The 15,417-nt window shown below is 42.4% G+C and overlaps 1 protein-coding gene across 1 annotated transcript in view; it reads left to right on the plus strand.

Moving 5' to 3' along the window:
- dner (delta/notch-like EGF repeat containing) overlaps window positions 1–15,417 on the plus strand; it is a 58,340-nt gene that overhangs the window by 23,502 nt on the left and 19,421 nt on the right. The window contains exons 2-4 of the mRNA XM_084558352.1: window positions 8,936–9,280; window positions 9,370–9,467; window positions 13,048–13,211. Of these exons, the coding sequence (XP_084414478.1) occupies window positions 8,936–9,280; window positions 9,370–9,467; window positions 13,048–13,211 (607 nt within the window). The remainder of the gene's footprint in view (window positions 1–8,935; window positions 9,281–9,369; window positions 9,468–13,047; window positions 13,212–15,417) is intronic.

Raw genomic sequence — 15,417 nt, forward strand, 5'->3', positions numbered from 1 at the left:
GATCAGACACCCCCACCCCATAGCAATGACACTCTTTGATGGCAGCAGCCATCCTCCAGCAGGATGCAGCCTGACACAGACACACATAAAAACGCTTTAGAAACAACTAAAAAAAAACATGAAGAACAGCACAAGGTGTTGACCTGGCCTCCAAATTCACTAGATCCCAAACTGATCAAGTATCTGTGTGATGATCCACAGAGGCCCCTCCCCTCAACCCACAGGACCCAAAGGCCCCCACTAACGACATTCTGTTGACAGACACTACAGGACACCCTCAGAAGGCCCATGTCCATTCTCTGATGAGTCACAACTGTTTTGGAGGCACAAGGGAGACCTACACAATATTAGGAAGGTGGTCATAATGTTATGCCTGTATCATCTTATCACGTTCTTATCATGTGCGGTAGCCATTCTGTTTACTCACCCAACAGACAAAGCAGCATTAGTAATCATGTGGTTATAAAGAAAGTAATGAACTAAGAGGTCTGTTTCACATATATTCATTGTTAAAATATAAGAAATAATTACTATAGCTTTAACTCCTCTCACATCAGTTGTTCACAGTGTCAGTGAGATATCCACCTCCTCCTCGTCCTCCCCTCCACTTATCAATCATCCTACAGATATCAACACTGACAGCTGACACTCTTCATTTCAGTTTTACTTCATACCCAAAAATGTATCACAAAACAAAGCGTGGCCATGTTGAAACAAGCTGACAAATACTGCTGCCTCCTGGAGACACATGGACATCTATATGTGTTTTCCTGCTAAGGAGAGGCAATGGTAAAACTTTATGGTGATCAATGCAGCTGAGTAGCAGTATTGACAGTTCATGGTCTTGACGCTGAAGAGCTGGATTTCCTCAGGAACTACTGCTGCTGCTGCTAGACAAACACTGGCAGTGGCTGAATTGTGTTAAAAGAACCTAGTTTATTCGATCATTGTACCTTTTTATTTTTAAAATGTTATTAGAGTACAAATTGTAGTGACAAAAATTAAACCTCAACTAACACAGCGTTTCTATTCCTATTCAAAGTGTTCTAATGGAGATCATTTGGTGTCGTTGTCACACACTACACGGAAAAAGGGTCACCAGAATAAAATCAATTTTGATTATGAATGCGTTTTAATTACAATTTTAATTCAATAAAGCTCTTTTGGCGTGCCTTTTCATCTCAAAGGCATTGTTTGCAGCTCATGACAACTGTCACTCTGTCCCTAAATCATGATTTGATTCATATCTGTGCCTAAGGATTGATTTAGCCTCAGAATTCTATAAAATGGGTCAGTCATCTGTTTTTAGCGAGTCTCTATATGACAGCAGCATTAATATATTTTAATGAGCTGTAATCCCTAGACAGCAACTTAATTATTTAGTTTCTCTTGCGGGCTTAAAAGATTTTGCTGTGGTTTTGTTTTAGATAAGCGCGTTGGTTCAGTGACTGTGGCAGGAAAAGAAATAAAGAAATGTGCTTTTAGCAATTACCTGTAAGTGATGATAAGTTTTTCCTAAAGCGACCAGTCACCTCCTCTGTTCATGACTTTGATAGAAATGAGGGGAAAACAGTCTCCAGATGGGTAGAGTCTTTAAGCTGTGTCTGCGCTGACAGCAGAAGTGATGAGGCTGGATCATGAAGGGGTTTCACGCCGGGCGGTTTTCTGACTGATGGGTGTAATAACTCATGACAACAATAATGTCTGCGTGGAATACCGACAGGATGTCACAGAAACGCTAAAGCAGAAGTTCAAAACACTGCATTACCTCAGCTTTGGATACATTTAAGTTGATATTGTTGATGGGACATGGCAGAGGTTGGGCAATGATTGCTTTTTCATTGAGAAATGCTCTAAATCAGTCTGACATTTATTCAGAAAAGTAATCTCACCTGTCCTCTCACTGGATCCACTTTGTCTGCCCAGGCAGATGGAGCAGCCAGTAAATGTGTGAGGCGAGTATACAGCAGAGTGACACACTCATTTAACACTAACAGCTGACATTCACTTCACTCACTTGACCTGCTGCCTTTGAATTGTGTGGAGAATTTGGGCTTCTGACAGAAAACTAAATACCACATGTTCTTTGTGTGAGGTCAATGACGTTGACACCACCAAACTCTCACAATAAATCATATCTTTTCATATTTTATTTTGGGAAAATTCTGAACACAGATGAAATGCTCAATAAATGTAGAACGCATGTTCTGTACACAGCCAATGGCGTATTTCACTGCAGTGTGCTGCTATTGGATGGATATGATGGATTGAAACATCATTACAAGCACCTCTACCAAATAATAAATTATGAATGTGAGTGGTTGACTTCTATGTGATATAATTTATGATCAAAGTTCAAATACTACATTTGCATCTGTTTGGTCAGATGGCTAGCCGTAGCCATGTAAGCTAATGCTACCTTCAATATAAGCATTTGCTACATTCTGATGATAAATGAAATCCCTGTGTAAAATGTAAAACGTATTTCAAAAATATGCATCCAGCTTAAGTTGCCATGTTTCTCCACATATGATGTCAACAGCTTGGGAAGTGCTGTACCAACATTTTCAGACTCTCCTACCTGTTGTTTCAATTTGGTGGATGCTCATGTGATTTTTTTCCAGTTATCCCATTATACTAAGAGGCCATAGGCTATATGCAGGCTCTACAGCAACTACAGCAGCATAATCAGTGTATCTGTTCCCATTGTTTCTTTCCGCTATATAGACATCAGAAGTAAGCAAATGTGTTATCCTCAGTATTTGAAATCAGCACCAGTCACAAGCCAGATCTTAAATTATTCACAGTGGTGGTGACTCATCAAGTCTTTTCAGTTACATTCACAGTAGTTACTCAGCTGGTTTTCCATCGGTTTATTGTATTATGAAAAAGAGCAGAGATTAGCCTCGCTTGCAGAAACGTTGATCCTCTTGCTACCATTGCCAGTGAACAAAACCGCCGCTTTCCCGCCGAGGATAGAAATGTTTGGCACAGTCGTGCATCATGGTGGTAATTGCAGAGTTTTTTTCTCTTATGTACGTATTTGGAAGTGTTCCTCGGCTGTAATTTTCACGGGGCTTGTGCGCAAGTCACATATTTAGCTAGAAGAAAACAGAACTTCTTCTTGGTTTCTATCTGAAAAGCTCTGGCGTCCTCATTGCCTACTCTCTGAACCACTTCTCCGCTTTGATGGCTCCTTACTCTTCGGTTTATTTGTTTTGTTATGCCTCATTTGGTCCATCTCTCCTTCTCAGCTGTATTCCCTTAGTCACTCTGCTCATAAACTAGGTGTGCAATATTTTCCAGTAGACACTAAGGTACACACTCAAAATTGCTGTGCACAGTGCATTTTTACACCTGATTAGAACAGTTGATTATGCACCAGCAGCAACTCTGGTGGTTTTCTGAGTCCATCTACTTAATTTCTAGTTTTTTTGTATTACATATACATACAGTATGTATAATCAGATCACTTCCCATGGCTCAAATCTCATGAGAGGACACAGGGGAGAATACTTCAGGGGAGAATTAGTCTATTGAGGGATGATTTCCAAGCATTATTTTGTCACTATCATGAATTAAATATTTAGCTTTAGCTGAATTGCGGGTGCTCATTATGCACTGCACATTGGAGATCAAAATTACTGCTGGCTATATGAAAGTTTAATTTGGTTCATCTAGCTAATTGCTGTGTGATTGATTATATAATTACAGAGCATTTGTTCCCTGGATGTTACAGTCATATTGTTCTAGTTATAATTTCCAAACTGTGTTGACGCAGGGTGTTTCTCACCTGTCCATCTGTGGGGAACGGCGAGTGTTCCTGTAGGTCACAGAGTTAGTGTCTTCTTATATTTCCTTCTTACTTGTTCCACAACTCTGAGATTACACAAAGCAGAGAGAGATGCTCTAGTTTCTCTCTGCAGCCATTAATTCTGCAGCACGCACCACGAAGATGGATCTAGATCAGACGCATCAATTTTTAACCACATCTCTCATTAGTAAAACATGAAATATAAGACTTGTGTCGACACGTCACATCAATACCGCATGCTGAAATTCCTTCAGGTCAGATTGCAGTGAGAACAGATGTATCCACCGAGATACTGATCCTGTTATTTGTGAGCAAGTGTTTTCATGAGCGAGTGATTAAGAAAATGCTTTCTGTAGCTACTCTCCCTCCACAGTGGGGTTTTGCTGTCACTCCTACTGAGGGAAGTGAAATAGTGATAAGCAGCCGAGTTTAGGAAGTAAGTGGATTATGAGACGGATTGTCTTTCTGCAGTGTGATGGCACTCTTCTGGCAAATACTGAGCCTGCACAGGGAACAGGCGGGGTGGGGGTGTGAAAACACACTCACAGAGCGTTGTACGGTGTATGCTAATTGCTCTCACGTTACCTAGCTACCGTAGCCATGGCAACACATCATTGATTGTTTATATGACCATCCTAGCCTCTCATGCGCTTTAACTTTTCCATAGATTTGAGTGTGTTTCTGAGCTAATGCGCATCTTACTCTTTTATGGTACCTCATTCAAAACATCCATAGATAAAGAAAACACTCTTTTTAGACAACACACTCTGCAGACGCCTCATAACTCCAGCTACTGATCATTCTCTCGCTTTACATGAAGGATTACATACTGCTCAGTCTTGGCCGGGTGAGGAACAAGACTGAAATATTTTCAAGCTGGTATCCACTTGTGGCAGATAAATCTTTATACCACAGCTTTTCTTCCTTAACTATATCAATTTTTTAAATAAATCCCACCGCCACCCACTTACTTTTTAATGTCAGCAAGCTAAAATACAATTCAGCACCCCCTGGATACGGTGATATAACAAGTCTAGCTGGCAGACTTGTAACATTTATTAATACGTGTGGAGAAACACGCTTTTTACCCTTTAAGAGGTCAGAGTGCAGCTTTATATCAGATTTACCTCTCATAAACACTTCCTTCTATCTGCCTTTCTATCTGAGCTGATGGGCTGCTCTTTAATGCAGCCACTTAAATTCGAAGTTTAAATATTTTTCTATGATATGTCGTGCACCATGATGATGCCTATATGCCAATATCTGACCCATCAATGAAGAAAAGGCCTTTCTGTAGGTGCTCTTCATGGTATTTTAGAGGTAATTTCCTGGAAAAACTTTTCAAAAATGTACATGACGCGTCCTGCACTTGGGGGCGTGTGCTAACTTTGCATCCAATGAAATGTTTTGTCTGCCAGCCTCTGTCACCAGCAGCGCCTCTGACTTTGACTCTCAGCTCAGACTTGAGTACAGTTTACTTGTAAATATGTAGATCCACATAGTACTAGTCAACGTCTGGGGGGCTTCAAATACTTTAGCACAACCGAAGCAAGCGTCATGGATCATACAGTCCATAAACATATAAAATATTGGTAGCCTAAATGTTTTCCTCAAAGTTTTCGTGGAAAGAAATTGGAAACTCTTCATTTAAATTGTAATTATTTTATTTATTTTTATGCTTCTCTATCCCACCTTCCTCCTTAACACACATTGCCTAAAACACTGCTTGAAAGAGTTACTGAAAAGAAAGAGAATGTTTTGCCTGCTGAAATAAAGAGTAGAATTTAAGGCCATTAATGCTGGGTTAAAACCTGATTTAACATGCATTTTTTTATTTTCCTCGTTGCCGAAGCTACACCTTGTCAACACAGTATATTAAGCCTGTCAGCTGAGCCATCACAGCAAAAACAATTTCTGTCTTGTCTGGCGCATCAGTAAAATCCTTAATATCTAGAACACTCTATGACCTTTACACCTTTGGTAATTACATGAGGATGTCAGGCTGACGTGTGCTCAGATAAACAGCCTCCTGAAACAACATTGTTCAGTTTCTTTGGTCAGTCTCTCTTTGTGCCCTGCGATAGACTGGTGACCTGTCCAGGGTGTACCCTGCCTCTTGTCTGATGACAGCTGGGATAGGCTCCAGCCCCCCAGCTACCCTTAACAGGACATGCGGTAAAAGAAGATGACGAAGTCTGTCTTTGCTTTTAGTTAGCCATTTGTGTGGATCTAATGTCATTAGGTAGTTCACACGGCTAAATGAAATCATCATTCAGATAAAAGTTATGGTGTTCTAAATGGATTAACTCTACATTTTCTGTCTTCCATTAGTAATTTTATGGTCTTATGCTCTTTACATCTAGTCCAATTATAGCACAATTATAACATTTCTGCAGAAATGCAGAATTAATGTGTGCAAATGTATCTCCATGGTTTGGAGAATACACGTGTGTGTGTGTGTGTGTTTGCATCTTTGTGTGTGGTACATCCAGAAACTGACTCACCCAGCTCCTCCACCGGGTTAAATTGATGACGCCAGTGCTTAAGTAGCGTCGCCACTTCCCTCCTTCCAGCTGTATTGATCCTTCCTCCTCAGGGCGGCCATCTCAAATTAGCAAATAGATCACAGCACCTTGCGGAGCAATTAATTTAGCCTCGGAGAATCTTTGTTCTGTCTGTCGGTGCATGTGGGAATATAGATAAAGGGGCTAATGTGGGTTATTATCAGCTGCTTAGAAGAAATTGATTCACATGGTTTGCCAGAGCCCAAGGCATATGAGCCGTTTGGTGTGGGAGAACAACACACAGAGTGATGAAGACAGGCCTCAAGACATGAGCACAAATGCAAGTGATAGAATAGCAAGTGCCATGTAAATTGTGTAGTAATGTAGTTGGAAGACAGGTTTATACAAACACGCAATATCCTAAAAGAACCTGGCCTGAGGACCAATCAGGCAAGTAAGTGAGAAATTGTGTAGGGATAGGCAGTGTGAATCTCCTCCAGACCTAAATTTCAGTTTAATAAATAAAAAAATCTATCCCACCTGTAATCGGGCGAGAGGCGGGGTACACCCTGGACAGGTCACCAGTCTATCACAGGGCTAACACAGAGAGACAGACAACCATTCACACTAACACTCACACCTACTGTCAATTTAGACTCACCAGTGAACCTAACCAGCATGTCTTTGGATGGTGGGAGGAAGCCGGAGTACCTGGAGAGAACCCACGCAGACACAGGGAGAACATGCAAACTCCACACAGAAAGGCCCAGTCGGCCCATAGATTTGAACCTGGAATCTTCTTGCTGTGAGGCATCAGTGCTAACTACCATGTCACTAACAAAGACTGCACTTTAATTGATGCAAACAAGTTTACTGGTAGACAGGTCGACAAATGGATAGAGGGATGAAAAGGGGTCTAAGGGATGGGATGGAAAGGGGTCGAGGGGAAGGGATGAAAGGGGTCGAGGTGAAGGGATGAAAAGTTGTTGAGGGGAAGGGATGAGAAGGGGTTGAGGGGATGGAATTAAATGGGTCGCGGGGGATGAGATGAAAAGGGGTCGAGGGGATGGGATGAAAAAGGGATGGGATGAAAAGGGGTCGAAAGGATGTGATGAAAAGAGGTTGAATGGATGGGATGGAAATGGGAGAGGAATGTGTTGACTAATGATGGCAGAGGAACCCAGGGAGTGAGACTCAGAGTGTCTCACACAGGCATATCTCAGGAAGCTTTGGATCCTTGTCCCCTGGTTCCTGTAATGAAAGGTGGAAAAGAAAAAAAAGGCAAGGGATGAGGAGGGTGGGGATGGGGATAACCTACTGGGTGTGGATGGCCTAACAGTCCTCCTTGTGTTTTGTTGAAGGCACATTTCAGAAGAGAAATCAGTAGTGACACATGAAAAAGGTCAAAAGCTGGACATAGATGTCTCATGTATCCTAGACAAGCGAGTGCTGCTGTCCTTTAAAGGTTGATAAACTCAATCCCTGACGCTGTTTGAGTGGAGATAAGAGCAGCGGACTGTGTAAGGACCGCTGGGACTGTTGGGACTGCTGAACTTCAGAGCAGTGAAAGTTTGAAAGAGGCATTGCGAGTAAAAACCTGAAAGAGATTATCTCTAATGAGCTGTGACTTGGTCGTGTAGAGAGCGGACTGTTAATGGTGCTTCGTTGTTCTGCTCCACGCTGTTTCTCCCTCATACTGTATGTATGTTTGCATGCCTCCATCTGTATGCACAGGGGGATATGGTGTGTGCATCATTACCATGTCCCTGTTCACCCTGTCGCCAGCTTTTTGTTTTTCTCTTGGCTTTATTAAAACTGAATCTGAAAACATTTCAATAAGACAGCTGGAGCTGCAGATACCCAAGGTTATTTCAGCGAATTTACCCCCAAAAAATAAAAAAATAAATAAGAGGCAGAAGGATTATAGATGTTCTTAAGCCTAAGAGGGCTCTGAAAGCCAAGCAAAAGGCAACACTGTGTCAGGCAGCATAAGCATCCTAAGCTTGGCTTTGTCCTCTTTCACCTTCAGCATCCATACCAGAATGTGTTCTCCAAATATGATCAATTATTGATGGGGGAAACCAGCATGAAGGAGGCTGTCAGGGTGCATTTTTCTCACCGGTGCATGATCGGGGAAACCTTATTGTGGACAAAATAAAGGAATGTGCGCATTCATACCGTGAGAGAAAATGGAAGGAGACAAGAATGAATGCAGTGCCTCCACAATTTATCGGAAACACAAAGTCAAAATGCAATAAAAAGAAAAGAGCGGAGCTGAGGCTGTAAACGGGGAAGCTGAGTCAGAGCAATAAAAGAAGTAGCTGAGTAGCAAGAGAGAGGAAAATGATCACTGCGAGTGTACTCTTTCTTGTTCTCCACGGTGTTTTAAGGACTGACTCCGTGAGCCCATCTAAACCAAAGCAGACTCCTCCATTGACATTTTAGGCTTTCACTGTAAAAACTGACAACAAGTGAGAAAAGAGTCCGTGCTGTGTCCGTGAAGAGGACAGCAGTGTAGGCAGGAAGACGGTTAGATAATGATGTTTTTGTTCTGTTTCTCCCTCTGACTCTTCCTCCGTTGTTTATTTTCTTTTATTTATTTCCTCCATTATCTCAGTTTTTCACAGACCCGTGTGCCAGCAGCCCCTGTCTCCATGGAAACTGCAGCCGGAATGATGGAGGGGAGGAGGGGGAGCCGGCCTACACCTGTGAGTGCACCGAAGGCTACGAGGGGGAGAGGTGCGATCAGATCCTGTTGGACCTCCCTGCCGCAGACTGGGACCCCGCCACTCCCTCCGCCCCTGAGCTGGCCACCCCTGTCGCCTCCACGACCACCGTCGCCACTCAGCCGCCGCAGCCAACCACGGTCCCCTCCACCACAACACCGGCACCTCCCACCCTGCCGCCATGGCAACCAAAACCTGGGCAGAGGATGCTGGTAGTGCAGTGGGAGGCAGACAGAGTGAGATAACTTTGAGGCTAAATTTAAGCTCCTGTAGGTTTATCTTTAAGATGCATTGATATCATGCTGTGTGTTGACGTGTGTTTCAGGTGACTGAGGGTCTGCACTGTGTGAGTCCTGAGCTTTGTGAGCTGACATCAGGAACTTTAACTCTGTCGCTGGAGGTGCCTGAGGAGACGGCTGTAAAGTAAGACTACCATCTTTTAACCGCTGTCCCCTTAAAGCACTGTCAGATAAACTGTCAAGACGGCCTCGGGATAAAACACAGCCCTGGGCCCCTTTTTTGCGGTTGGTTTATCTCACTCTATTTGCAGTTTACACAGCAGAATGCAGATGACAGCTTCATTGGATTTTGCTCAGGGATTTAGAAATCAAACAAATATGCAGTAACGATATCCTGCTACATATTTGTGATGTTTCAGTAAGTTTGCAGTAATTGGAGTAAATTCACTGAGGACTACACTCTATCTACAGACTCTTTCTATTGTGTTTTAGGGGCTAATTACCGCATACTAATTTCCACACAGTGAATGACAATCTGAGGCCTGGGGGAGCTTCCCACTTTGCCTGGTTGAGAAACCAATCTTGTCTTAACCCTTTATGGGGTGAGGAACCATATTTGGTAAATCCAAAAAAATGTTTAATGAAGGCAACTGGAGTTTTTTTGTGGTAACTTACACACACACATTTTAAACTGCGTCCCCGTGTCTCTCAGTGAGGTTTAGAAGCCAATCGGTGAATATCAAGGCAACATTCTCAGGTCAAATCAGGGTCAAATGTGGTCTGCAAGGTCCACCTCTGCATGAATGCTGAGCATACAATAACTTAATTATGTACCATAAAGAAGTGTCCTAATGTTGATAAGTGCCTGAATCAGCACTTATGTTCTAATGGTCTAATACATCTAATACATGTTTACATCTGTTTACCACTTAAAGGCAAGGAACCATATATGGTACTTTCAATGACCTTGATTTTGAAAATAAAATATTTTGAAAAATTTCACAAAAGTAAAAAAAGTCTTCTTATGCCCTACAATAACACTCTAAGGTTGAAATTTACAATTTCCAAGTGTTTCAGTGTATAAAGGGTATAAAGGGTAAAAGAAAGTGTGTGTACCAAAATATAATATAAAATAGGTTTGCCTGTGGACTTGAATGGTGGCTCAGTGAAGTCTAACAATGAATTCTAAAAGAAACGCAGAATCAAGAGTCATTTCAAGTGGACAAACTGCTAGATATTTAGCAGCTAAAGACAACAGGTCTTTTTACTTGTGCCCATCTGGACAATGTGTATGCATACGTAATACACTCAGTAGTGAAATCTCATCCCGAGGGTGAGAGACATAGGAAGTACTTTACAAAAAATGTTGTAACATAGGCCGTAAGAGCACCACTACAATGTACTATCCATCAAAAAATTTATTTATATGGCCACCACCAGTTTTGAAAATACATAACACCACATGAAAATGGTTATTTTCAAGGTCATGATTAACACAAGGGCGGTCATTCATATGTACTCACTACCCTGTTAATCCATAAGGACCCACAGTGCACAGCTCATAGCTTTTAAGCAAATAGCCTTCCATTTGTATCCTCTCATGACTCACCTCTGGCACTTAAGGCACCTTATTACACGACTGCTGTTGTAATCCATCTTCTCGGACCATGTTTGCTCACAAACAGCATCACAATGGCTCAGTAATTAAGGGTCAATGAATTATGCAGAAGAAATGGCCAAGGTGAATGGTGGACGTCCTTGATGCTGCTCCTCATTAAAGATGGTAGGACCCCGATCACGATCGCAGACTGGGAGACTACGAGCTGTGAGTTAATCAACTGCTGCTGCTTTGTTTTCATACTTTATAATTACTCACGACACCTGAACGTGCTCCCAGACGCAGGCAGTGAAGGACACTCATAAGAACTCCCACATGGAAAGGAAGCAGTGATCCAAAAGTGACAACGATTTAGGGGAGCTGTCAAATAATAAAGCTTTGTATTCCATAGAGGCTGGAGAGTGTTTGAGAGAGAGAGAGAGAGAGAGAGAGAGAGAGAGAGAGACACAGAGAGAGAGACAGAAAGAGAGAGAGGGAGAGAGAGCGAGCGAGTGGTTTTCATGTCTCTAAAGATGTTATCTGTGTTCTGACGCTACTGAGTATCACCTGTGAGAATATTAACTCATTTAAAATAATTGCTGAATACCGGCAAAATAAAAACGAAGCCGTCCAAATTTCCAACATGTTATTGTAGACCGTTTACAGAAACGCCCCCCAAGAATCACATGGATCATTTTTACTTGAAGTAGCAGTAGTTCCCCAGATGTCTGAGCTCCTTGTGTTTTCCCTCCCAGCAAAGGAAAAGTCATTTCAGCCGCTCGGAGCCAGTCCACCATCTTTTTATTTTGGCAATCCCTTGCAGCTTCACCTTTGGCCTCAGCTCCTTATTTTTTAACACAGTGCTTTGGGATGGACCTCATGTTGATCCACCAGTGATGCTGGTGCTTAGCAGACTTATTTTGGCTCACATCTCTTAAATGATGGCTTTTAATTAAAACTCATTGATTACGATTTTATCCTTTTTTTTCAAGCAAATATTTAATCTCCTGGTTACAAATCAAGCCCTTGTCTGCTACTTGTCTGATACTAGCAGTATGTGATTCCTTTATGTGTAATAGACACATCTTTTAGTTGTGAGCATAACGCGTCTACTATTTTTAAATCCTCATTTTCTCCGTAAAGCTCTTTCAGCTGTGTCGCTTTGTGTGAAAAGTACTGTAGGGGTAATAATAATAATTAGTGCTCTTGTAAGTCACAAGCATTCATTAAATCGTATGCACAGCGGCAAGAGCTGAGAGGATGATCCCAGATGGTTTTGTTTGTGTTTGGTTAATATGCGAATGATTATTTCAGGTGTGGGAGTGAGGTTAGAGGAGAGCTCAGGAGCATTTAATCATGAGAAGCCTCATTGAAGCTCTCAAACTTCCTTCCCACAGCCCTTGACATATCACTCTGCCTCGTCTGTCTGTCTTTCATGAGGACTTGCAGCAGCTCTTTAGTTTTCTAATGGAGGTGTATGGATGATGTGGTCTCCAGACAGCTTGGTGTTTCCAGGGTTGGTTTGGTGGCTCAGTATGAACGATGGACCCCAACCACACTGGCAGGTTCACAGTGTTTCTACAGAAAGCATCATCAATCCTAGTGGCAGCCATTGCTTAACCAGACCTGACCATGATGTCAGATTGGAGTAACAGGAAGGTTGGTCAGGAAGATCATTAGTCCTGGGTGCAAGAACGAGTGTCCTGATCTACAAACCTAATGGTCACCTTCATAGCTGCTGAGCTGCTGCTGACATCCGTGTGTGTAGAAGGAGGATGATATTTTATTTGGTCTGCACGGGCTAAAATAAGGATTAGAAAAGGGGCAGAGCTTCGCATGGAGGATTATTTCATTTATCTGATCTCACGCTGATTTCTCTGACATTTTAAAAGCAGTTTGATGTTTGGGAAATTAAGTAAATCTTCACTGGGCACAAAACATAATAAGGGGCTTCTAACGTTTTGTGCATTCAGTATATTTCCTCAAGTACAGGCCATTATGTACTTTGTGAACTTGCAAACCTGAAGCAATTGCTGAAAAAACTGCAGAGATGCATAAACAATTAAAAGTAGATCTTGGCAACAAATTCTCTTTCTAGTTCACCTTTTAATTTCCTGTCCCTTCATACTTGACCTTCTTTTTCACTGCGTCTCTCCCCTCCTTCCAGGGTGGTGGTGAATGCCAGCGGAGCTCCAGTGCTGTGGCGTGTGAGTGAAGAGGGCTTCCTCCGTTCGTCCATTTTGAACGGCACGACCATGTGGTTCCTGCAGGCCTCCGATGGACTGGTGGTGCCAGACCATTTCCTGCCCCTGGGACAGAACTACTTCCTAAGTAAGTCTCCAGTGTCCTGAACTAATAAAGCATCTACCTGCCAGTTTGCAAGTGTTAAAATGCTAGCAAACTCAACTAAGAAGGTAAACATAACTAGTGTGCTGAACATCAGCATGCTGGCATTGTCAGTGAGAGATGGGAACGATCACAACCACAACTAAGCTGACTGCATTCCTGTACAGTTGGAAAACCAAGTTACGATACAGTGTGTTTTTTCTTATTAGCCAAGATAGCATGCCAACATATAGCAACATGTCGACACAGAGAAGCTGTGTGCACTTATTTAATAAGACACTAATAGACAGATAAAGTGTTTACTATTCTACTACACCTGTCACTACTGTGAACTTACGAAGCAGCCATCTTGGATTTTGAGATTTGAATAGAATGCTCCATTGCAACTGTGAAGTTGGAAATTCAGAGCTCCCAGTTGGAAATTGCCCAAGTTGGATTTCTGAAGTGGACTGCTGGGAGAACCCTAATTAATCCTCATCTCCAGGATGGCTGCTCTGCGGGAACATTGCAACAGTGTCTGAATGTGCATGTTACGACCCTGCTCATGGGCTGCAACAGAAAGCGGAGACAAGACACCAGGGTTTACAAAAATATGGGTTTATTTTGATAGATTAAATAGAAAGGCTGAAATAGGAAGCAAAACTAAGTCCGTGGTTAGCTTCAGCATCAAAACAGTGGACTTCTGCAGGCCTTTACAGCCATGCATTTTATATACTCTATATTATATATTTAGTGTGGCTGATTAAGACAATAAAGCCTATGCACCACTAAAAACCAGCCAGTGGTAGAGTGGAGGGATGTGACTATCTAAAATACAGCATAATGCATTTTTGACTGGTATTAGTAACAATGGAAAACCTTTAATTGGCCAGCCTTAAGCAGATGGATCACCATATGAGCTGGTTTTTGCTCTATGTTTCTTCCTGTTGAAAGGGCGTTTTTAGTATCTTGGTTTTCCAGCTTGTGCTGAAATGCTTGGCTCAAGTGTGAAGTCATTCCCAGCTCTGACATGGACATCCTGACTTGACCTTTAGTCTTGATCCCTCTGTATTTAGAGGGATCAGGTGGCCATTGGAACTAAACCAACCAAATGACAACTGAATTGTTCATGAAAGATTATCTCTTTTGTGTTTGAGATTTCATCAAACAACTACAGACAAGCTGAACTGGAAGCGTTCTGAAATTCCTCCACGTTGCTCATTTACAGCCGAGCCAACAACACATTAGAGGATTATTGAATTTAAATAAACTGTAATTACAGAATTTATTCTTGATATGTAACTGGGGAAAAGAACGTCCTATTTGCATTTATGAGTCGGAACATCATATTTGCATACTGAACAGACATTTGCTCTGGTATTACAACTGTGTTTTACTTAGTTTCACACTCAGAGTTTATGAGAAATAGGACCAAAAACAATCAGGTGTTGTAAACTGACTGAAGGATGTGTTCACCTCTGTGTGTGCTCTACATACCTGATGTTGTTTCACTACACTTCCTGTCTGCTGACCTTGACATGTCTGCTAATTCTGTGGCAGCCACCGAGAGTGAGAGAGAGAGAGAGAGAGAGAGAGAGACAGGGGCGATGACACTGGGGAGTTAAATCAGAGGGGATAGAGAGAGGATAATGGAGGGGGGAAAGAAGAAGAGTCAGATAAGGAGGGAGAGAGACGGGAAAGGAGAGGTGGCGAGACAGAAAGGGATTAGAGAAAAGGACGCAGAAAAAAGGCAAGGATGAAGGTTAAAGGGTGACAGAACCATGAAGACACAAGAGGCTGTTTTTGTTGTCAGAAGTCAGTCACGATCACGAATTAGAGCAGATTTACAACTGGTTTTTAGTGAGTCGCACGTAGGCCTGAAGATGTGTGACCTTGCGTGTACGTGCTGGGAAGGGAGGGAGGAGAAGTGACGATGTTTTGGCTGAGTGCTTTCGCAGTCTGAAAGAGAAATGACTGTGCAGGCCCAACATTCGATGTCATTGGGCTGATGATCATTTGGTCAGGGGTGACAGAGGAACATGCGCAGCGCTATCAGTGCCCCGATTGGCCGAGGGGCGACATCATCACAGTCTCGTCATTGTGGACTCGCTGCTGGTTGGTTCGGATTCAACTCTAAAAAAATCGCTGTGTAATGCCGGTGTAGCTGTCAGCTTTGATTGAACGTATAATAAGAGATGTTCTGAATTTACAG

This window comes from Chelon labrosus (genome assembly GCF_963514085.1).
Source record: "Chelon labrosus genome assembly, chromosome: 13".
NCBI lineage: Eukaryota > Metazoa > Chordata > Actinopteri > Mugiliformes > Mugilidae > Chelon > Chelon labrosus.